Genomic DNA, 25,417 nt, shown 5'->3' with positions numbered 1-25,417 from the left:
TTGAGGCCCCAAAATGTCTTCACTAACAGAGGTTGTCACCATGTAAGGAAGGCATCACTGAGGCAAATGCTACGTGGCCTTATGACATTCAACTCAAAATAATGGCAACAATTTATGACAATCACTTTCAAATCAATTTTGATGCAAATTATGTTCTCATTAGGTAGAAATAGAAAATCAAAGAGCAGAATGGTATGCACAATGTAATACATTTTGTGTACAAAGGGTAAAAACCAAAGCATGTGCGTTAGACACTCTGGCAAGACATGCACCTCAACGCACGTACACCCCAGATGGTGGTCATGTTCCCGGGGCAGATTTGGGTGGATGGGGAGTGGGTCTGGTAGCGGTAAACATCTTAAGACTTTGTTTGATTTTGGAACCATGCAAATATATTACCTACTTATAAAATGAAATTTTAAAAATATGCCTTCATGGAATCTTCTTGCATAAATATTAATTTTCTCTTATATTTCTTGAGCTTAATTATGCTTTTCTAGAAACTGGACACCATTGATTCAGTTCAAAGAAAGAATGATATGTGAAATTAAATGAGATATTTCCCTATGTGGTTTTTATAGTTATAAGATTGGTTTCATATTTATAATTTCCCCAATGATTGTTGTATCTTTGAGATACTGACCAACCCATATTAAAGGCAGTTTCTCAACTGTTCTTAGGTGAAATCAATCCCAAAGCTGAAGAGACTGAGGAAGAATGCTTCTCCTGGATTGTAATTATTGAGTAAAGAAAATGCTCATTTTAATCACTTATGAAGGCTAGGTTTTAAAGCATAATAATACAAACATCGTACCCATAATCCTCTAACTTTTCCAGCCTGTGCAGCAAGCATGTTTTAGTGCACAAGACCATGATGAAATATATCTAATATGACTAAAAAGAAACAACAAAACTTTTCAGCGTTTTTGAAAAAGAATACTGTTATACCTGTGTTTTATTATAAATAAACAGGTTCTGTCATATTTTATCTTCTTGCCAGCAAATGAAGGACATTGTTTCATAAAGCTTCTAAAATGTACATGAATATTTAATTAAATCATATTTCCTTGAGAAAATAAAGTTCATTCGCATTTATAGCAGACACTTGTGAGGAGCTCATAATTGTCATAAGACCAGGGTAGCCAGTACCGGTTGCTTGTGGAACAAAACTCCTCGATTTTTAAAACATTTTTTTAAAAAATAAACATACAATCATAGGTGTTCATTTACTTTAAAAATCCTAAAGATGAAGAAAATTATTGTCTATATATTTAAGTTCTTGTATAAATTACAAAACTCAAGTTTATGTTACAGAGTCCCTTCCCCATAGGAAGCATAAAGCACTTTTGTGGTACCTTTCACCAGTAAATATTTGTATCACATTGAATCTGACAAACAAAATAAAAGTCGATATTGCATCTTTAAGCCCCCAAGAGAACATTCTTCTAAGCTGTCTCTTGTGATGAATGAGCTTCAAAAGTCATTTGATTGCCATGATTTAAGTCAATCTCAAAAATAAAGATGTAAGAAAGTAATACACACATTGCCTTCAGTAGAAATCTGAAACATCAGTGAATTGCAGACTCTTCTTGCTTAAGGTCAACAGATATCCCTTGGAAGACAACCAAGAGTAGTTTAAGACCAGGACAACAAAATAAAATTATAACAACAATAATAATAAAAATAATAAAATAAAAATAACAATGACCAACAATGAGGTAAACTCCCCTTAAAAAAGGCAATGTGTGTTGCCTGGACTGTCAGGAGAGAGTTCGATTGTACCTGACACCCAAATGTTTTTCTAACCAGAGTTCAGCCAGTTGCATGGTTGAGGCAAAAGTACTTGCCTTGGATCCTAAGCACATCTTATGCTGCTTAGGGTCCAAGTTAGGATCACAATGAACTGGATGGAAAATATGCACCACTCCCACTTCTTGACTTCTGAAGGGCTTTAAGCCAGATAGAATAACTTTATTGTAGAGATCTACATCTTCCAGTCCCCAGCCTTGTATTGAGGTATCAAATCCACCTGCACCCAGAAGATCACTTTTGTAAATACAGGTGATTCCATATCCATAGTCTCTCCAAAATCCAGTCTTCTTTGAGAACACAAAGTCATCATCAGTGGGGGGATCTCCCGCATTGGTTACCTTTGGGTCATACTGGCTGAAGATGATAGGGTAGTACACCTGTTGTCCCTGAATTGTGTTGTCTCTGCATCGTTGGAGAAAGTCTCCTCTGAAGATCAAGTCAACATCACAAAATAGCAGCAAAGTGTCATTGTCAAACTGAGAAGATGCCATTTCAAGACCAAGACCTCTGGAAAACTCTCCCTCCATAGGAATCAGGGTCATTTCTGCTTTGCGGTACTTGTCCTGGTATCCTTTTATCAGCTCGACATGCTTGGTGGAATCTTGGCCAGAATCCCTACTGAAAAGGATGATGACCAACTTTACATTCTGCTTTGGAATAAGACATGTGTTTTCAAAGTTCTCCATGAATCTCAAGAAAATGTCATACCTTCCAACGAGAGGCACAAGAATGTGGATTTTCTTTTCATTGCGCCCTCCCATTTCTTTGGCACCTTGAAAAGAAGATAAGATCTTTAAAGAATTAGATATGAAGGAGAATGACTGAGTGTCACTGTTAATACTCTCCACAAGACTGCTGACATCCAGCTCCTCGGCTTCTCTGAAGAAAGGCTTGCTGAACGGCTGCTGGAGATAGGCGTGACGGCGCACGGGCACCGTCAGCTTCCTTCCCTTGTGCCTTTTGTACAAGAGGAGCAAATCCAGGATGTACTCCACCCCGTGCGTGGGGGTCACCCTGCGGTAGCCGTACTGAATTTCCTTGAAGTCGATGAGCCGCCCTCTGCTCTTGGCATTCTCGTTGATCATCTCCATCACCTGTAGGACGGTGTCGTCCAGCGCTGTTCTTAAAATGCTGTTGATGCTCTGCCGAGGAGGCTGGTTCTCAGCCGCTGAGTAAAGGAGCTTCCCGGTCAGGAACTCCCATTCTATCACTTCATTTCTCTCCCGAGGCTGGAAGTGGTTGAAGGAAGGCAACACTCCCAGCTGCTGGTCTTCTTTGCTCACTTCGGTGTTACTGAGCTTGCCCATCAGAGCACTCTCCCTGTGGAGCTGGATGGTGCGGTGGCGAAGTTCAGAAATCTTGCGGCTGAGCATGTAATTATGCAGCCTGTATTGGTAGGCAGGCCTTTTGTTGGGATGAAGGGTTATGGCTGCATGGATTTTGCTATTGTGAAGGTCTTGTATATAACCCTTCCGATTGTGCTCATAATTTTCATGGAATAGTTGTTGCATCTGAAAAGTAAAAGGAAATCAAGATGTTAGATTAATGTAAAAAGAAAACCAGCAATGAACTAAAACATTTAAATTAAAATATATAATAAAATTGATTTGCATTATATTTCATAACAAACATGGCTTAGAAAATTTATATTTCAAAGAAATTAAAATAGCTTTATTATGTTTTTAATTTATGTATTTATTGTGTACCACATTTTGAAGTACATTTACATTGTGGGATGACAAAATCTAGCTAATTGGCATATTCCTTACTTCACAGAGTTATTTTTCTCATGAGAACACTTAATATTTATTCTGTTAGCATTTTTAAAGAATACAATATATCATTATTAACTGTAGTTATCATGTTGTATAACAGATCTTATTCTTTCTACAACTGAAAGGTTGTATCATTTGACCAATATTCTGTTAGCATTTTTAAAGAATACAATATATCATTATTAACTGTAGTTATCATGTTGTATAACAGATCTTATTCTTTCTACAACTGAAAGGTTGTATCATTTGACCAATGAGAAATCTCTCCAATCCATCTCCCCAATCCCATCCCCCAAATTTCCCAGCCCTTGGTATCTGTCATTCAACTTTCTAGTTTTATGAGATCAACTTTTTTAGTTTCCACATAAGAATGAGATCATAAACTTCAAGTTCACAGGTTCAAATACTGCAAACTAATCTCTACCTATGTATTTAGAAATAAAGAATCCCTCTCACTATTCATTCTGAAACAAACCCAAAATATCAAAGAAAACAAGGACTGAATGTTCCCATAACCCCATAACAGATCAGTGAGAGGGAAAGAGGCAGAATGGGCACAGCATGGACTTTCCACACTAGGGATTTACCCCAATGCTTAAAACCAATGACCTGTTGTTTGGAATGGCAATAACAGGCTATTTATCAGAGGAATACTAAATTTTATTTCATATCCTGACATACCATTTTTGTTGGTAAGTTAAGGTGGAACAGAAACTATACTGATCTACACTCCTGATATAAAGTATCATATCTAAAATTAGACGTGTCTGGCATCCTCATGAAACAGAGAGACTTTCTGCTAGTCTAGAACAAATTCACTAGCTCAAGCAGAAACAAAATTGAGAAAAATCCACAGTTATGAGAACAAAATTCAAACTGCCAGCTGACTCTCCCTCCTCTGCTAGTCAAACGAGAAAAACCTCCATCGCATCCATTCAAGATAAGTAACAATGAAGAAGAAGAAAAGGCAAAAGAGGGGTGGAGGATGAAGAGGAGGACGGCAGCCAGCAGAAGCTGCAGCATGAGATGTCTGCAAATACGGATGCAGAGAAAGGAATAGCGTAAACTTAAGAACACACATCAGAAGCAGGAAAAAATTATACACCAATACACAAATTAAAAAACATTAAAGAAAATACAGCCTCTCCAACAAAAAGAAAACAAACCTCAAGGAATAGTTATAGGAGCTTAAAGAAGATAAAAAAGTAAGATGGCAGAACTAAGGAAAGAAAGGGAGAAAAAAATAAAATCATTGAGAATCATACTGCAAGTAGCATAACAAGAGATAAAGAGATTTGTGACATAGGAGGAAGACACTTGAAAACATTTAGCAAAGTTAACAGAAATATAAAATAGAAGTTAACGTTTGGAGAAAAGGTGCTCTCTTATGTAACTAATGCTAGGTCAGTTAGATGCTCGCATGTGGGAAAAAGTAAAAACAGACCCTCTACTCCCCACACGGAAGGACTGTTGATATAAATATAAAAGTTGTTTAAAAAAGGGGGGGTGCTGGGTGCAAAGGCACATGTAGTCCTAGCTACTCTTAGGAGGCTGTGGCAGGAGGATCATTTGAGCCCAAGAGGTCAAGTTCAGCTTGGGCAAAATAGTAAAACTCTGTCTCTAAAATAATATTTAAAAAGGTAAAAATAAAGTTTCTAAAACTTAACACATGAAAATACCTGCATGACTTTTGTGTAGCTGAAGATTTGTAAACAGGACACAAGGTACCAACCAGAAAAACAGATTGATAAATTGCATTACATTAAAATTAAGAAATTTGTTCCTCAAGGACACCATTAAGGAAATAAAAAAGATAAACTACAGAGTAGGAGAAGAAATTTTTAATACATCTTATCAAAAATGACTAATACCCAAAATACATAATGAATTTGTACAAATTAGGAAGAAGGATTTGTCCCAGCTGAAATACGGGGGAAAAGAAAAACCAAAAAAAGTGAATGGGTACTTCACAAAAGAGAATATGGGAATACTTAATAAATATATCAAAACATTCTCTACTTCATTCATCATCAGGGTAATGCAACTTAAAAACACAATGTGATAACATTATGGATCCACAAGAATGGCTTAATCTAAGCAAATTGGTAGTACCATGCATTGTGTCAAAGGACTTGGAAGTCTCATACACTGCTGGTGTGAATGTAACTCTATTCAACTACTAGGAAAAACTGTATCAACTAAAATGAACATACATATTTCCTGCAACTCAGTAATTCTACTCTTAGATATGTGCCCAATATAAATGCATACATAGACCTAAAAATATATGTAAGAATTTCCATGGCCTCATTATTCATACTCCAAAACTGAAAGCAACCCAAATGTACATCAACAGTAGAGTAGAAAAACAAAGGTACTATATTCATGTAATGTAAAACAATACATCAATTAAACAAAATATTAATACAACTACTCACAACTGGATGAATTTCACGAATAAGTGAAAGAAGCCATATAAAAAAGAATAAATTTGGTATGATTCCATTTATATGAAATTCAGGTAAAGCTAACCTATGCTATTAGCTGTTAGAACAGTGATCAGGAATCAAGAGGAAGGAAGCTTCTGGAGTGCTGGTAACGTTCTTTTATTAATCCAGGCAGTGGTTACATGTGCGTATTCGATTTGTGAACATTCATTGAACTCCTACTTGAGATATGTGTGTCTGTTACACTCCAATTAATAAAAGGACATTATTTTGAAAGTATGCATATAGAAGTATGTACGTACCTGCATGTACATAAATGTGTGTAGATATGTTGGGTGCACAGAGAGAAAGAGAGAAGATATCAGAGAGGGTTTTCCCAGAGAAGGTGACCTCAGAAGGGAGTAGGAAGTCTAATATTAATAATAATACTGTGGCAGATTCTTTACCCCCCGTATTTCACCTGGACCTTTTCTATACTCAGAAAAATTTTTTATAATCAGCATCAATTGACTTTGAAGAATTTATAACTGTAGATATTTCAAAAAGGATTTGGGACTTGACTCAAGATGCAGTAGTTTGGTTGCATCCAGTACTTTTTTCTGAAAGCACATGCCGATTTTTATTTAAAACTTTGATCAATGTTAAGTCAAATTGAATCTATAATTTTCAGGGGCTATAACATCTCCATTTGTGTAGCATTAATATTATTACCTTAAATTGCTTCAATATATTTTTTTATATGTATTTTATTTTATTTTATTTCAGCTTATTATGGGGGTACAAAAGTTCAGGTTACATACGTTGCCCATGTACCACCTATCCCCCCAAGTCAGAGCTCCAGGCGTGTCCATTCCAAATTGCTTCAATATTTTAATGTAATTTTCCATGTTTTTTTCTTTCTATGAAACTAGGTAAAAAAAAAATGCTGATCACATACAGACTACTAATTAATTATACCATCTCTAAAAAGTATTGGCTATCTGAAACTATTCTTTCTTAAGGCATGCTTTATATTACAAAGGAAAGGGAATACGCTAAATTAAATAAGAAGCATTTCTCTGAGGCGAGCTGTTAATTTGCAGACTTGCCCAGCTCCTTTGGTGATATTGAAGTGATTAATGCTGCACAATTTGATAAAGATGACATTTGGTTATAGAATAATATCTTAGTATTGAAATGCCTAACTAACTTATAACACTTCAGCCCAAGCTATCTACATAGTGCTTATCGTTCAAACATCTTCCTTTGCAGAAATACCATAAGCAGAGGAAATACAGTGGTGGGGACAATCCCTAAAGGTAACACATTCAGGCCGGGTGCGGTGGCTCACACCTGTAATCCTAGCACTCTGGGAGGCTGAGGTGGGAGGATAGCTTGAGCCCCGGAGTTTGAGGTTGAGGTTGCTGTGAACTGTGATGATGCCGCTGTACTCTGCCTGGAGCAACAGAGCAAGACTGTGTGTCAAATAAAAAAAGTAAAACATTCATACATACTTCAGAGAGTATAGTCATAATGAGGAGAACATCTTGAATTTATGTCATATTTTCCATTAAGAAGCATAGAGCATATCCAAATTTTCTACTTTTATATGTAGAGAAGTCCACTGTATTCAGCATAGATAGGAGAAGAGAAGAGCTTGGCTATGGAATGAGGCTATGGATTGAATACTAGCTTCACCATTTCTAATCCTTTTCCTAGCCAATTCATCTAAATCTTGGTCTTCTTATCTATAAAATGGGAAAATGCCAAATACCCCAGTGTATATTAAAGCACTACTAAATAAGAACATAGTATATAAAGTGCTTAGTGTTGTGTCTGGTACATAGAAAGTACTCAATAAATGATAGCTGTGTGTAAATAACAGTTCAAAGGGGTTAAATTATTTAACTAAGAGTCCACTGTGAGTAATGAGATTACAGCCAAAGCTAGAATTCTCATGATTGTCAGTTTTGCTACTTATCACCATACATTTTGAATGCAGCAAAATTGTTCTAGGAAAAAATGCTAAATTTATTTTTAAAATTATATTAACTTGTTTGAAATAATTCACAACCTCTAATGTAAGTAGGCTTATGGTCCTTTAAAGAATTATCAGTTGATGTCACGGTAACTCCAGAGCCTTATGCTGAAAAGGAAAATTATTTCACAATAACAAAATCAGAGCAGCAATGACATCAGTGTGTCCCAACTGCCCCCAGGGCTTTAAGTGTATCACCAGTAATCTCACCCTCTGAGGAGGAAATTATCTGAGAGGGTACAGGAAAATAGTTTATTAAAAAATCAGAGGAAGAATAAATGCCAAGAGGTGGTTGTATGTTTAATGACTAATACTCTTCTACCATATTAAATTTCATTTACCCCCTTGAGTGATTAATAATGAGAACATGGCATAAGTAATTTCTGAAGTGATCATAGCTATGCAAATGAGAAATTTTAAAACCTTTAAAAAAAACAATAAAGAGTTAACTACAAACAGATACAAGGTACCTTTTGGAGCAATGGAAAGTTTATAAAACTAGATGGTGGTAATGGGCTGCACGACTATATAAATTTACCAAATATCACTAAACTGTGTACCAATAATGAGATAATTTTGTGTGATATAAATTACATGTTAATAAAGCTATTTAAAAACTAGGGAGTGTTGAAAATAAAATATAGTAAACTCCAGCTTTAAAAACAAAGAGATGGAATAATACATAGTCACCAAAATATGTGTAGAATTTCCAAAAGCTGCTGAGGTTGAGCAGAATCATCTGGAAGCAGGTGAAAACCAAAGGCTCAGCAGAGTGATGTCTGTGCCAAAAGGGTTCAAGGGCGATAGATCTCAGAAGGCACCAGGAAAATTCACCGCCTGGAAAAACGCAGGGCACAAAACCTATCTACGTCTGCAATTCTAACCGCAGGGACTCGGGCGAGCCAGGCTGGCAGAATAAGTCCTGATGGCAACATTTTGTTTCAGAGAAGTAGAAGAGACAGAGGTACAGAAAGAATTAAACACTTAAAGCATGTTTTCATGAAGCAGGTTTAATCTGAGGCAGCAGAAAAAAATCAATGTCTTTTCTTGGAGGAAATCAGCAAGCCTACAGCTGTAGCAGACACCTCCGCCCAAATAAATCTATGGTGAATAGGCAGTCCAGGAAAAAATAATTTTTTCAGAGATGAGTCATTTATCTAAAAAATAATAATAATATAGCACTAAGACAAAGTATCAAAAGAAGAAAAATGTTAGATGAAAAACTACCAACAGCCTCTCCCCCAATAAAGGAAGCCATGGAATTGAGGAAAACATTAAACAATTTAAGCATTTGCCTCTATCTTCAAACATAGCAAAGCAGAAATGTAAAATCTCAGGGATGTGATGGTAAGATGAAATGTCAGCTCACAGAACTAAGAAGTAAAGAAAGAATAAAAAAATAAACCATCACAAGCATGAAAATAAAATCAGAAGGAGAACAGGCACCGTGGAAGCTGTCACTAAGGGGTAGAAAGAACAGAAACTAGGGGAGCGAAGACAACGCGACAGAAACGAGTGACAACGGCTGAGAGACTGTCGTGTTAGCGTGGGGGGACAGGCAGGGCCCAAACAGACCTGGAGTGACTGAAAAGAACAAGACAACAGAAGACACATTAGAGGGCATCGTCCGCGACAAGGCGTCGTGTCCCCAGTGTCACTGTCGCCGGACGGAATTGACCCGGAACGCGCAGAGTAAGAGCAAAGCCCTTTACCAGGTTGACAAAAAGCTCCAGTCCACTTCTAAGTGGAAACGGCAGATTTAGTAGTAACTGCCACAGTTACTGTTTCTTGAGCTAGAGGAGAGCGCGGAAGGTGGGGATGGAGTCAGCGGAGAAAACCGTTAACTGCGTACAGAAAAGTGGTAACAGATTCACGAAATCACAGAAAACTGAATCCTGGGTTTGCAGTGGGCAAAACCAAGAATGAAACTGAATTGAACCTTAGAGACCCCTAAAGGAACCTCTAGAAATAAGAGTGAACGAGGGTCGCGCTAGAATAATCAGTCAGCTTGGGCAGCCAGGCAACGCCCCTCTCGGGGGCGGGGGGGGGGGGGAGTGATAATAATATTAACAAACTTAATATTTATTTTCTGGAGTTTCTGAGTTGGGGGATACCCTTGTCATAATAGACAAGAACCATTCACTTTTTCAGAGCTTCAAATCAAATTTTTTATCCCTTATGCTTAATCTTGAGCGGACTATCAAGGATGCCAGCCACCTCTATAGCAGCAGAGACTATTCAGGCAGAAGAAAACACAAGAAAAATATTTAATTAATATGATCAGAAAGATGAGGGAAGATATTAAAAACATGAAACAAGACCACAATAAGATCCATCTCTCTCTCTCTCATATATACACACACACACATAAATTACACATAACAAATACACACACAGAACAACCACAACATAAGGCCCTTCAAAACATTAAAATATAATAGTAGAAATTTTAAAATGCAAGAGATGAGCTGGACAATAAAGCTAATGAAATCTCCTAGATAGTTAGGCAAAAACAAATATATTAAAAATATTTGAGAAAAGTTTAAAGAATTAGGGTCAGTCCAGGAGATCCAACATCCAAATAATAGCAGTTCCAGAAAGAGTGACCAGAGAAACAGAGAGGAAAAATTATCAACAAAACAATTCAAGACAATTTCCCCAAATGCAACACATGACGGGCTTGAGTTTCCAGATTTAAAGGACTTACTCAGTAAAAGCCACAATAGATAAAATTAGATCGATAGGAAGGATAACACTGTGAAAATTAGAACCCCGAGGCACAGACTATGTTAGAAGCCTGCTGGGAGAGGAGTGATAAAACGCTCAGAAAGCAGAATATTACAGACTTCTCAATAACAATTGGAAGTGCAAAAGAAATGGAATAGTCGTTTTTCAAAATCTGATAGAAAACGATTTCCAACCTAGAATTCTATATCTAACCTAAATATCAATAAAATGTTAGAGGGAAATAAGGTCATTGTCTCACCTCAAAGAAATAGCTCTTAAGCTCATTTCTCAAAAAAACTATTAATAGATATGTTTTTACCAAACTAAGAGAGAAAATCAAGAAAGAGATGAAAGTTTATAAAACTAGATGGTGGTAATGGTTGCACAGCTATATAAATTTACCAAATATCATTAAACTGTGTACTTAAAATGAGATAATTTTGTGTCATATAAATTATATATAATATATATAAATTTAAAGGGGGAAAAACAAAACAAAACAACTACAACAAAAAAAACAAACCCAGATTCTAGCAGGTCGGAAGGCTCAAGGAAGAGATTCTTCAGGAAATTAAATTTACAGAAAACCTGATGAACCTGGAGAAGGAGATGGTGAAGAGTGTAAACAATAAATGTATATCTAACAAAAATTATGATGTGCCCCGCAGCAAGGACAGGAGTGGAGGGCAAGATACACATGTGTCATTGGGGAGGGAAGGAAAGTGAGCTAAGAGGTCAATAGAAAATGATTAAAACTGAATGATAAAGAAAAACAACACAAGCAAGTTCCTTAGACATGGAGTAATCAAAATAATATTTTAATTCAGTATTTTTTAAAAATCAAAATTAATGTTAAAATGATGAAAAAAGTCAAAATTTAATATTTTGATCCCACCTCTGGACTTGCAGGATTTCCTCTTACTTACTTTACCCTAGCCTTGCAGAAAGTGCTGTTTGCTGGTTGCAGGAAAATTTGGCTTTTTCCTAACAATTTCTCTATAAATGTTGACCAGCTGAGTCCATCCACATGAAGCTTCTATTAAGCTTGTATGGGCTTTATGCAGAAATAAATTTAATTATCATTTAAGCTGTAAATATCAGCAAATATTTGAAGATTACCTTTAAAATAAAAGAGAAATGTGAAAACAGGCAAATATAAACATGAAACAGGCTAAATAGATAACAGAACAGAGACGATCAATAAAAGCATAAGATTTCTAAATAGAGAAAAGATTGTTACAAAGAAATAAAAATTATAGGCTATAAAAAAGAAGTGTTCAGAGAACATAAGGAGTTCTTAGAAATTAAAAATATGGCAAAATTTTAATATATAAATCAGGAAAAGGGATACATACAGCAGGGAGCTGGTGTGGTTTTATTTAATTTCTTTTTTTTTCATTATAAACTCAAAGCATTCCTTGACTTTTAAACCAATATACATGTATCTTTGATAAAGATAACTTTAAATCCAATAATTATCTCCATAACACATAAATTTTGATAAATATTATCCATAGCCAAGAGACTATTTTATTAAAATTTTTCCACTATCTTCAGAAAGGGACCTAACATGATTAAGTCGGAGCAATTTCCTTTCCCTCTTCTTCCTTTAAGGAGCCCAGGTATGTTCTTTCTAGAATCTCTTTCCCTTTTCCCTAGCCAGGCCTTCTGTTTTCCCACCCTTTCTGCACACTAAAACCCTGAATCACGTCACGAATATTGCCTCCTTTTCCAACTGCGTGTAAGAAATCCTCCTCATTAAGAACTTGGAAATCCTCCAAGTGTACATTTTTATGGCTCCAAACTCTCACCATCTTGTAGCACAGATATTTGTCATTTCTGTCTTATGAGATTATAAATATCCTGAAGGAAAGGAATAGGCCTTTGTCATTTGTGTCTCATTGTAATTTAGGGAGGTAGATGTGCTTTCCAATTCCATGCTCAGATTCCGGAGCCAGATTGCCAGGCATGGATCCTGGCTCTCAAACTTAATAACCATGTGACCTTGGATGAAGTATTTAACGTTTTGTGCCTCAGTATAACTATTTGTAAAATGAGGAATAAATAATCTCTAGCTCCTATGGTTGCTGTTAGTGTTAAGTGAGTATTTGCATGTGAAGTACTTAGAAAAGAATGTGGCCTATAGTATCGGCTATATGAATTGTTATTATTATGGTAGTTGTCATTTGTTTTCAATGTTATTAATGTAGGTATTGAAGAAATGAGTAAATGAGAATGTCTTTGATTAAATTTTCCTTAGAAAATGACTCAGACATGCCTATGATGGCCATCATTTGACTTCAGATCATCATCTGAAAACTAAGAAACTTAATTGTCTTCATGAGGTTTCTGTTGAAATGAAAAGGAAATAATAGGCTATGCTATTATTGGGGAAGCTGTTTGTGAACATCTTTGTTGTTCTCTATTAAGGGAAAATAGTTTTCTTGATTTATTTGTGTAAAGAAGCTATTTTAATCTGGCGTGAGTTCTTTTGTTCTCATTATGCCACTACATTTTTTTTTGGAAGAGAAAAGACTCTCTTAACTTGGAAAATTCTATTTGAATTTCTTCTTAGATATGACATGAAGGAAGATTTGGGAAAATGAGAGATCATTCTTCTTGGAAGCAAAGACTCTACAAATTAGAAAAATTATGAAGGCATACAAAAATAAGAAATCATTAAAATGGTGTAAAATATAATGATGAATATGTACCTAAGGGTTTGGCAATTTGCTTTGCAAATATTTAAACTCATTTTACTCTGTATGATTTAGTTATGTAATAGTATAAAACTAAATAGAAAGAATTATTGCCCTTAATGCAAATGAGTAATGATCTTTCTTTTATAAGACTAGTGAATAGAAAAGTTCTAAGAGATATAGTGTATTTTCAAATTAACACTATTATTTTCCCTCATTGTTGTCTTCAAATATTAACAGTAAGTTTTTTAAAGTGTGTTCTACTTCTCTGGTAATAGTGCAATATAAACATGGCTTGATTCTAAATATTAGATAAATATAAGAAATAATTTCAGGAAAAATAAACATATATATTTCATTCTATAATAATAGAGAAAATTAAAAATGTTAAAAGGTATACATAGTTTGAATAAATTATTGAAAACAATGACCTAGTGTAAGAATAATAAGATATACTCCTCGTATATGTATGTATGATTCTCACATAAAATGAGAACACTATTTTGCTACTAAGATTTATAACAATAATAGCATCTTGGAAATAGACACCCCTAGTCCACAAACTCTACTTTTAAAATTCATCGCACAGCATGTGATAAAATTGCATAGAACTAAATTGTGAGCACACAGAAACATACACACATACAAATAAATACACACAAAACTGAGAAAATCTGAATGAGATCAGTGGATTATATCCATGAAACTCACCTATAGTTTTGCAAGATTTTATCATTGGAGGAAATTGGATAAGAATCTTCATATCATTTTTTAACAACTCTATGGGAATTGATAATTATCTCAAAAGTTTAAATTAAAAAAATTATGATGATAAAAATTGAAAATAAAATAATTTGTCTTGCATTTCTTTCTCTTTTTAAAAATCATATTTAAATATATTAAGAACAGGTGTTGAAAATTTGTAGTCCGTAGACTGCAGACGCAATTTTGTTGGTGCCTTCTTTTATTCTTGGTAAGTCCAGTGTTTTGAATGAGTCCGAATTTGAAAAGTGTGAAGTGCATGGTGCATACTCCACTTCCTTCCTGTCCCATCAACTTTCTCTGTTTGTTTTATAAACTTAAGTTGACCGAAGGCATTTTGTGTTTGTAGGTATCTGTTTAGAGTCACTTAAAAATCTGAAAATTTCTTTTCCTTTTGAAATTTTGTCACCTACTACATGGATGAACCTTGAGGACGTTACACTAAGTGAAATAAGCCAGTCACAAAAGGCCAAGTGTGTGTGATTCCACCTACAGGAGATATCTGAAGTAGTCAGACTCACGGAGACAGCAAGTCAAGCACTAGTCGCCAGGGGTTGTGGGGAGAGGGCTACGGGCAGCTGTTGTCCAAGGGTATACAGAGTTTCAGCTGTGCAAGTTGAAAAGGTTCTAGAGATCTGTTGCACAAAAATGTGAATATAATTGACACTACTGAACTGTTCACTAAAAAATACTTAAATGGTATAAAAATTTTTTTTTTCTTTTCCTTTTATTTCACATGACCCTTGTCTTTTCCTACAAGGGAATGCAGTCACACTCTGGCCGATAATATACTTTGTATAAATGGTTCCCTCTGGATTAGCTGCATTCGTGGGCAAGATCTCTCTGGCAACAGCAGATGTGGCTCCCTTGGGCCACAGGCTCCCATTCTGCACCGTGTGGCTCCAGAGAAAGGGAGGAACCCACTGCCCGACAGGGCAGAGAAACGCACAGGAAGGACAGTGCTGCCGAGAGCACCGAGCACAGGACCGAGCTGTGCCCAAGGCCAGGTCACACTCAGACTCTCCAACTGCCTGGGACAGCAGCTTCTTTTGTGTCAGCTGGTTTAGTGACGGTTCTGTCACTTACACCGTCAAAGACGATCTGAAGAGGTGATAAATTTTAATTTCAGCTCTGTGCTAATACTCTCTATGATTTCAAAGTGAGTTTGTCTTCTGTTTAATTATTAGTTCAATCTTGGTTGAAATCCAAACAACAATCTCATATGGATGATCTGCACCATTAAAACTGGCACATTTTTTCTTGTTTCATTTCACTTTGTTAGCTATTTTAGTTTAAAAAGAAAACCTTCTGACAACACAGAAAATAGCTTTCTGATAGAAACTAACTCATATGTGACAAAGATTTCTCAGTCGTACGTATTTTGTACAGCTTAAAAATAACTCCAGAAAACACAGAAAATAGTTCATAGACATTAACTCTCAATCATTGATAAAGATTTCTCAGCGTGGCATATTCTGAACACCTCATATCTTAGGTAAATACCAAAGAGGTTTAAAATCAGAAATAAATCACTAAGTGCATCCTATTTCAGTTTATAATGGGATAACAGCACATTGTTAGGTATAGTTTAGACAGATCCTTATCAGTTAATTAAAACTACCCTGTTAAAAGCAAAATATTATTCTAATCAAAAAACAAAAACAAAACTCTAAAAATCTAATGATAATTGAACTTGATCGCTCATCTATTTGGCTGAAGTAGCCTGACATATATATACAAAGTTAGGCAGTGACCACACAGACCATTCATTTACAAATATTAATATTTGTTGAGTTTCTAAAATGTGCCAATATCTATGGATAAACCAACAACAAAAAAACATGGTTCCTGCTCTTATAGAGCTGTCTAGTGGAAGAAACAAGCACTAAATGTATAATTCATAAACAGCTGGGTAATTTTGACAAGAGCTCATTGTACTAATTATACCACATTGTACTTGCTGCTTTACTTGACTACATACCTTTCGAGATGGCCAGCTCACAGAGAGTAGACTAGGCCTAATGTTTAATAAAATATATATTTTTTTTATTTCAGCTTGTTATGGGGGTACAAAAGTTCAGGTTATATACATTGCTCATGCTCCCCCCCGCCCCCCCCCCCGAGTCTGAGCTTCAAGCGTGTCCATTCCCTAGACAGTGCACATCGCACTCATCACGTAATTAATTTTTAGTAAATTAACATATGGTCATCAAAACGAGTTGACCACCAAAACAGGAATCAAAGCATTTACTATAAGAACTTTAATTCAGCATCTACTCAAAAGAACAAAACTCATTCTATAACAAAGATATCTGCACCCGAATGTTTATAGCAGCACAATTCACAATTGCAAAGATGTGGAAACAACCCAAGTGCCCATCAATACATGAGTGGATTAATAAAATGTGGTATATGTATAGCATGGAGTTCTACTCAGTTATAAGAAACAATGGTGATCTAGCACCTCTTGTATTTTCCCAGATAGAGTTAGAATCCATTGTACTAAGTGAAGTATCCCAAGAATGGAAAAATAAGCACCACATGAAATCACCATCCAATTGGTTTCACTGATCATCACCTAAGAGCACATTCAGGAATAACATTGATCGGGTGTCAGGCAGATGTGGGGGGGAGGGGATGGGTGTATACATACGTAATGAGTGTGATGCGCACTGTCTAGGGGATGGACACCTTTGAAGCTCTGACGCGGGGCGGGGGAGTGGGGGGCGCAAGAGCAATATACGTAACCTAAACTTTTGTACCCCTACAATATGCTGAAATAAGAATTAAAAAAAAGGCAAATAAAATACATAAAACATTAAAAATAAAACAAAACTAATTCTCTAAGAGGCAATCTCTGCATTCTGCATTATTTCCCAGGCTTCAATGTTTCTTTAAGTTAAAAAGTAATATGTAACTTAAGACTTTACACATCTGTGTTGTGAAAGATTTGGCACATAACTTACATCTTACATCTGGGAAAGTAAGCGCTCCTGGATGGTTTTCTACATTATATAAAACAAGCTTAAATCAGTAACCTGTATAGAGTAAATATTCAAAGGGTGTTGCTATTACTATTTAGTAAACTTTAGATGGTGAAATTTCTTACACTCTGAAGCACATTCTGAAGACATCCCTTCTGTACCCTAATATCTAATTGAGTAGTTAACTAATGAGTAACCTTTAGTGATACATAAAATTTAAAGAGCATAAGATTGTATACCATTTACCTGTGAGGAATACGTTTAGATCAGCTCCCAGATCACCAGGTAAAAGCCAGTCTCCCCCAGTGGGTGGCAAGACAGCCTCAACATTCCCCTCAGCCAGGATAAGCTTCAGGCAGGTTTCTTCCTGATACTAGCAGCCAGAGCTCCTTTCTCTTGGAGCATTTACTTTAGAAAACTTAAAGTTGTAAATTCTTCCCTGCCCCTTTGAGTTATAAATCTTCTAGCCACGCCAACTTTACAACCCAGTAATGTCTTTCTCAAGGACCTAGTAGCTATCCTTTTGAAATGTAAGCATCAAGAAAGACAGCCCTCGGTCTCTCAGTCTGTGGGAAGGCAGCAGCCTGACTGTGCAAACTCGAGTTAGTAAACACAGATGGCCCACTCACCCCAGCCTCTGCTCTGATACCTTCTAGTACTTCTCCAGTGGTTCACCCCAGCACTTAAAAACCTTCCTGGTAGCAATCATGTTACTGTGTATACATATATCAAAACATCATTCTGTATACCTCAAATTTATATAAGAAAAAAAAAAACACAAAATAAAGAAAAAAACTCTCCTTCCTTTTGTTTCAGTGGGAGTTGAGTTCAATCTCTTTCTCCTATTGCAATAGTCTTGAATAAACTCTTCCTTTCCTGTTTACCTCGGTGTCCTGAAATTTTTCTTTGATGTGGGTCATGGGTGAAGCATTGTGTTACAGTGTTTAGATCCTATGATCCACCTAAAACTCTTTCTTTCATTAGCTTAAAAAAAGAAGAAAAGAAAGGCTCAAATTAGGATGCTACTCCTTATGGTGCAATCAAAGCAGTAAGTAGTGTTTCCTTCCAGCTGATTTTATTAACATTAAAGTTTTATGATAAATTATGAAGATCCCTAGAGCTAAATATCCAATTAAAGTAACATAAGCATGGTAGGATGTCTATTATAATATTTTTCTTAGAAGAATAAAATCCTAATTATAGTGCTATAGACTTCTGCACGAGCATAGCACTACAGTGGGATTGGATGGGAATCACAGCTCTAATTAACAGGGAGGTATTTCTAAGATGGTGCTAACTAAAAACAAGTGAAGCCTAATCTTTTAAAAGTCAAGCTTTTTGGAAATGAAAATAAAATTACTTGAATCACTCTAACCTTTCCAATTATACTGATGTATCCTTACTGGGGACTGAGTATAGCTTATCTTTCTTTCTCATGTATAAAGTCACAACAAAAAAAGTTAATTTGCATCAAAGATTAATAAAATCATTTCATGAGACCCAGTAAATTTCCTAGTGTAGTTATTATCACCACAGTAGCTTTGGTAAAGGAGTAAAGGATAATTTGGACTTCAAGTCTACACAGTTATCTTTTAAAACAGTTTAAAAGAAGTATTTTACTTTTCTGTCTGAACAGACAAAATAAAATAAAATAAATGAATTATTTTAATCTTAAAACAAATGTAGAAAACTGAGATTTGAGGAATAAAACTATGATTAGTACAATCAATGATTTAAATAGCTATATTTTATAAACAAACAAAACTACACACTAGGTTTTGGATTTGTTTTCATGACTTTGTTTTCAATACTGTTACTTCTGATATTGGCTGGCATTTTAAATTTATTTTACATAATGTTTACAGGATTATCTTTAAACATCACTGGAATCAAAATATTCACATATATATCATATATAATTTTTATATATTATATGACTAATCTCAGTAGCATATTCATTGTGAAAATATTTCACAAAAGGCAAATGTCTTGATATCATATTTCATATAAGGGTTATAGGGCAACTAGCTATTTACAAGGAAAAAATAAATTTAGATCCATACCTACCTCACATATTAAATACATTACATACATTTATATGTACATGTGTGTAGATATATTTTTATATGTGTGTGTTTATATATCTCTGCATATGACTCAGATGTATAAAAGACTTAATTCCTACTAACACTCTCCCCTACAAAAAAAAAATCATAAAAGAATGAGAAGCAAATATAGGCAAATATTTACCTTCTTAAGCATGTGAAGAAGTCCTTTTAAAGCAACAACAAAAATGTAACAAAAATATAAAGACAAGGATAATAGATTTTAATAGTACATTGACATTAAAAACTTTCCATATCAAAAGCACCATAAGTAAAATTAAGAGGCAAACACTAAATTAAGAAAGTGATTTTTGCAATAATGATGTCACATCAAGATGTATTACCCTTAATATATCATTATAAATAATTAATATATCATTATTCTCCTTTAACCCTCATTACCAATTCCAGTATATTTTACCTAACTGTCTCTTAAATCTTGATCCTCTTGTTTATATCTTCAGGGCAGCCACCCTGGTCCAAGATTTCAATAACACTCTCTGCAGTTGTTACCTGTTTGCCCACACCTTAACTGGCCACTCTGGTCAGTTCTCCATTATGCAGCATGTGGCATCTTTCCAAAACCCAAATGATCATGTGACCCTCCTTCCCCTGTCAATGCCTCCCAGTGATCTTAGGAGAAAGAGCTCTGAAGGTCTGGCTCTGTCCCCTCCCGCTCTCTCCTTTCATCCTCTATGCTCACGCTGTGTTGACTTCTTCCCTTCCTGGTGCCTCACACATACCTTTTCCTCTGCTTGGAGTGTTCTCCCATCTTTCAATCTCATTTCTCCTCCCATTTAACTCTTAGTTTAAATGTCATAGCCTCATGGACACTTTTCTGACTAGATCAGGACTGGTATATGTTTCTCCGGGTCCTAGGTGCCATTCTTCCCTACGATTTAACCCAATTTTGTTCTTATGTTTGTTTACTCATCTAGATACATCTGCCTTCTCAACATATTTGGGAGTTTTCTGAAGGCTAGGACGGTGGCTCCTTTTCATAATTTTAACTCCAGTGGCTAGCATCTTGTAAATGGTGCAGGCTGCCCATCACAAGCCTAGTAGTGGATTCCAGATTTTCAGAAAAGATAGAGACTAACAGATCCTGCAGAATCAATCTGGTCCTTCAGGCCCTGCTTTAAAGCCATCTCAGCACAGTGAGTATTTCAAGAGAGTAAGATGGAACAAAATATATACATACTAAAACAAAGGAAAATTATAGTTACTTCTCCTGACTTCCCAATTCTCTACCTTGTATAATTGTTTTTCTTCCTGATATATAGACTTACTACTTCAACAACATCTCAGACTCCTCCTTTCCAGCATCCTCGTCAATCAATTTTATTTCTTTTTTACAACTGCTCCCTAAATATTCCTTTGTTTCTTCCCTTCTTATTACCTGGATCCTGGCTCAAGTTTGAATTATTGCAAATATTTTCATTATGGGACTTAGACAGTAATGCTCAAAGAAGCCACAGAAGACAGAGATGCAAGTGAAATGTAAACAGATAATTCCAAATATGCTAAATCAGAGCCCTGGGAGGCACCAGGAGGACACGTTAACCAAACTCTCGGGCTCCTTTCCCGCCTCTCTTCAATCACAGCCGCTCTGCTTTAAGCTTTTGCGTATTAGGCTTCTGAGGAATAGTTCCTTTGAAGAAAAAGTTCTGTGAGAGAGAAAAGGTGTTTGAAAATCACTGTTCTCAGTCACCTAAGGTTGCACTTTCTTGACAGCCCCGCTAATTCAAATGCTACACATTCTTTGAAACCCAGCTAAATTCTTATCACAAAGATGCACCTTCTATCAACTCGTAGAAACTCTGACTCTCCTTCTCAAGGTATCACAGAGCTCACTATATCACACAGCGTGGTGTTTACCTGGCTTTCTAATTTATTTTTCTGTTAATTAGGGAATTATTTATTTAGTTAGTTAGCTAGCTAGCTAATTGGTTATTAGTTATTTTCAATCATCCCTCATCCACAGATAAACAGTAAGTTTATTTTGGCAAAGATACTAACAGATTTTTCATTTATCTCACTGTGACTAGTGTTGGAACAATTAAGGATGACAGAATCTCATTAATGATCATGATTTTAATGTGGATGGAAAAAAAGCTGGTTGTCTCTCAGAAAAAGCAAATAGATTTTTCTTAGAGAAGAAATTAGGACAAACAACAGCAGCTCTTTGGGACTTCAAGTTGAGAAATATCCAGAATTTGAAGGGAAAGAGTGCCATGATTAGTTGGGAGTGAATCCCATGGGCCTGGCCCTGAGTCCCTTGTGTAAGGAAATGAGATGTGAGGGCTCCCTATTTCTGCCTAAACATCTTCTCAGTCAAAACAAACAGCTCCTATATCTGTCTATACAGAGGAGGAAAAACAGGAGGACAAATTAACCAAGAATAAAACATTTTATGTTCTTATTTGAATAATATTTTTCTCTATTAAATAAAACCATATATCTCACTAATAGTTTTATTTTACTCGTCTCACATTTCACTTTTTTTGAGAATGAAACCAACTCAGAAATTACTTTTATCCTCCACGTCTGCCTTCTATATAATCTTCCTTTAAACTTCATTTTTTTCAAAGGTGGGTGGGACTGGGCAATAAGAAATACATGATAAGTGAATTAAATAATTTGTATCCCAGAGTGCTGATTTGCGCAAGATGTACTGATTGAAAAATTGCTTGTTTGATGACAAAATAAACTTCAAGGTAATTGCAATTACATAGAGAAGGCACAATATTGCTACGTTCCCGTCACCTAAGTTTAGATCGAGTTGATTACAGCTATGTAATTTATTCTGTCTGCCTCATAAGATCCACAGAACAATTGTTATGTGGCTTTTCTATAACCCTTCAAGATCCCCTTTTTAGGGTGTTCTCATAGCTCTGCTAGAGATGTAAAAAAATGAATCTCCAGTTAAATGTTAATTTTTAATAAATGTCTCAACAAATCAAGGAATGACATTTATTTTTTTCCTTTTTTAAATTTCAGCTTATTATGGGGGTACAAAAGTTCAGGTTATATATATTGCCCATGCCCCCCCATCCCCCCGAGTCTGAGCTTCAAGCCTGTCCATTCCCCAGACAGTGCACATCACACTCATCATGTAGGTATACACCCATTCTCTCCCCTCACCCCCACCTCTGTCTGATACCCAATTGCTGTTATTTCCAAATCTGCACTTAGGTGATGATCAGGGAAACCCATTTGCTGGTGAGTACATGTGGTGCTTATTTTTCCCTTCTTGAGATACTTCACTTAATAGAATGGGTTCCAACTCTATCCAGGAGAACAAAAGAGATGCCATATCACCGTTATTTCTTATAGCTGAGTAATACTCCCTGGTACACATATACCACATTTTGCTAATCCATTCATGAATTGATGGGCATTTGGGTTGTTTCCACATTTTTGCAAGTGTGAATTGTGCTGCTATAAACATTCGGGTGCAAGTGTCTTTTTTATAGAATGACTTTTGTTCTTCTGGGTAGATGCCCAATAATAGGATTGCTGGATTGAATGGTAGGTCTACTTGAATATGTTTAAGGTATCTCCATATTGCTTTCCACAGGGGTTGCACTAGTTTACAGTCCCACCAGCAGTGTATGAATGTTCCTGTCACTCCGCATCCACACCAACATGTATTTTTTTGGGACTTTTTGATAAAGGCCATTCTCAATGGAGTTAACTGATATCTCATTGTGGTTTTGATTTGCATTTCCCTGATGATTAGAGATGTTGAGCATTCTTTCATATGTTTGTTAGTGATTCTTATATCTTCTTTTGAAAAATTTCTATTCATGTCCTTTGCCCACTTTTTGACAGGGTTGTTTGATTTTTTCTTACTGATTTTCCTGAGTTCTAAATAGATTCTAGTTATCAGTCCTTTATCTGATGTGTAGTATGTAAAATTTTTTTCCCATTCTGTAGGTTGTCTGTTTACTCTCATGACTGTTTCTTTGGCTGTGCAGAAGCCTTTTAATTTAATCAGGTCCCATTTATTTATTTTTGTTGTTGCTGTGATTGCCTTAGGGGACTTCTTCATAAATTCTTTGCCTAGGACAATGTCTGTAAGAGTCTTTTCTACATTTTCTTCTAGAATTCTAATAGTTTCACACCTAAAGTTTAAGTCTGTTATCCACTGTGATTTGATTTTTGTGAGAGGTGAAAGGTGTGGGTCCTGTTTCAGTCTTCTACATGTGGCTATCCAGTTTTCCCAGCACCATTTATTGAATAAGGAATCTTTTCCCCAGAGGATGTTTTTGTCTGCTTTGTCAAAGATTAGATGGCTATATGAGGATGGTTTTATATTTGGATTTTCTGTTCTGTTCCACTGGTCTGTGTCCCTGCACTTGTGCCAATACCAAGCAGTTTTAATAATCACAGCCTTGTAGTATAGTTTGAAGTCTGGCAAATTAATACCTCCCATTTTGTTTTCGTTGCTTAAAATTGCTTTTGCTAAACGGGATCTTCTCTGGTTCCATACAAAGCGTAAAGTTATTTTTTCTATACTGTGAAAAATGATGTTGGTAATTTGATAGGGATTGCATTGAATCTGTAGATCACTTTCGGCAGTATAGACATTTTAACAATGTTGATTCTTCCAATCCACAAGCATGGTATGGTTTTCCACCTATTTACATGCTCTGCGATTTCCTTCCTCAGTGTTTTGTAGTTCTCCCTATAGAGGTCCTTTACCTCCTTAGTTAAATATATTCCTAGGTATTTTATTTTCTTTGTTGCTATTTTGAGGGGTATTGAGTCCTTAATTTGGTTCTCTGTTTGACTGTTATTGGCATATATGAATGCCTCTGATTTCTGTACATTGATTTTGTATCCTGAGACTTTACCGAATTCATTGATCAATTCCAGGATTCTCTTGGATGAATCCTTGGGGTTTTCTAGATACAACACCATATCATCAGCAAAGAGTGAGAGTTTGATCTCTTCTTTCTCTATTTGGACTCCCTTGATTCTGCACTCTTGCCTGATAGGTCTCACAAGGACTTCCAATACTATGTTGAAAAGTAATGGAGACAGTGACAGCCTTGTCTGGTTCCAGTCCGAAGTGGAAATGCTTTCAATTTTTCCCCATTCAGTATGATGTTGGCTGTGGGTTTGTCTTATATGGCTTGTATCATTTTTAGATAGGCCCCATCTAATGCCTATTTGGTTAAGCATTCTTATCATAAAAGGGTGTTGAATTTTGTCAAATGCTTTTCTGCATCTATTGAGAGGATCATATAGTCTTTATTTTTGCTTCTATTTATGTGGTGAATTACATTTATAGATTTGCATATGTTAAACCATCTCTGCATGTCTGGGAGGAAGCCCACTTGGTCGTGATGGATTATTTTTTTGATAAGCACTTGGATTCGATTTGCTAGGATTTTATTGAGAATTTCTTCATCTATATTCATAAAGGATATTGGAGGAATGACATTTATTATACCATAAAAGTGTCACTAGATAAAAGGTCTATTAAGGGGTAAACTCAATTGACAAAATAAATAAATTAAATAATTTAATAAAAAAGCTCCTTCTAGTATAAGTTTGAAATATTATACAAGGATATTTTAATTTTTCAACTGTTTTTCAAGTTAAAAAGTCAAATTCCAAAGTGGTGAGAAGATGGAAAAAATATTCTCTTATTATAGCAAGTTTGTAATGGTTGTATAATCTACAGATACACCCTATAAAATAACCATGCCACCATAAGAGCAAACTCTGCATAAACTCCAAAATTTACCAGAATTCTTAATGAGAATACAATTCTTTAAAAAGTAATTTCTAAATAAAGTAAAATGCCTACTCTTAATACAATGCAGTTCCAGAAAATATATCCACTTTTTAAAAAATGAAACTTTGTAGGCTTTTAAAAATATCTCTATGGTAGTTACACAAAACTAGTCCAAATATCTTGAAAGGAGTGCATACAATTTCTTTGAGTAATTTAAATAGTGTAGTAATAGTACTAGAATAGAAAAATGGATCAATAGAATAGAATAAACAATCTAGAAAGAGAAACATATACAGAAATTTAATCAGCTAGAAGGTAGCACTTCTAATAGGTTGACAAG

At 35.6% G+C, this 25,417-nt stretch overlaps 1 protein-coding gene across 1 annotated transcript in view; it reads right to left on the bottom strand.

The window, feature by feature from the left end:
• Nucleotides 1-917: 917 nt before the first annotated feature.
• CHSY3 (chondroitin sulfate synthase 3) overlaps nucleotides 918-25,417 on the bottom strand; it is a 270,988-nt gene continuing 246,488 nt past the window's right edge. The window contains exon 3 of the mRNA XM_069492517.1: nucleotides 918-3,323. Coding sequence (XP_069348618.1) covers nucleotides 1,761-3,323 — 1,563 coding nt within the window. The 3' untranslated portion in view covers nucleotides 918-1,760. The remainder of the gene's footprint in view (nucleotides 3,324-25,417) is intronic.

The sequence above is a fragment of the Eulemur rufifrons genome, chromosome 17, assembly GCF_041146395.1.
Source record: "Eulemur rufifrons isolate Redbay chromosome 17, OSU_ERuf_1, whole genome shotgun sequence".
Classification (NCBI taxonomy): Eukaryota; Metazoa; Chordata; class Mammalia; order Primates; family Lemuridae; genus Eulemur; species Eulemur rufifrons.
This window is presented reverse-complemented; position numbering and strand designations above follow the sequence as displayed.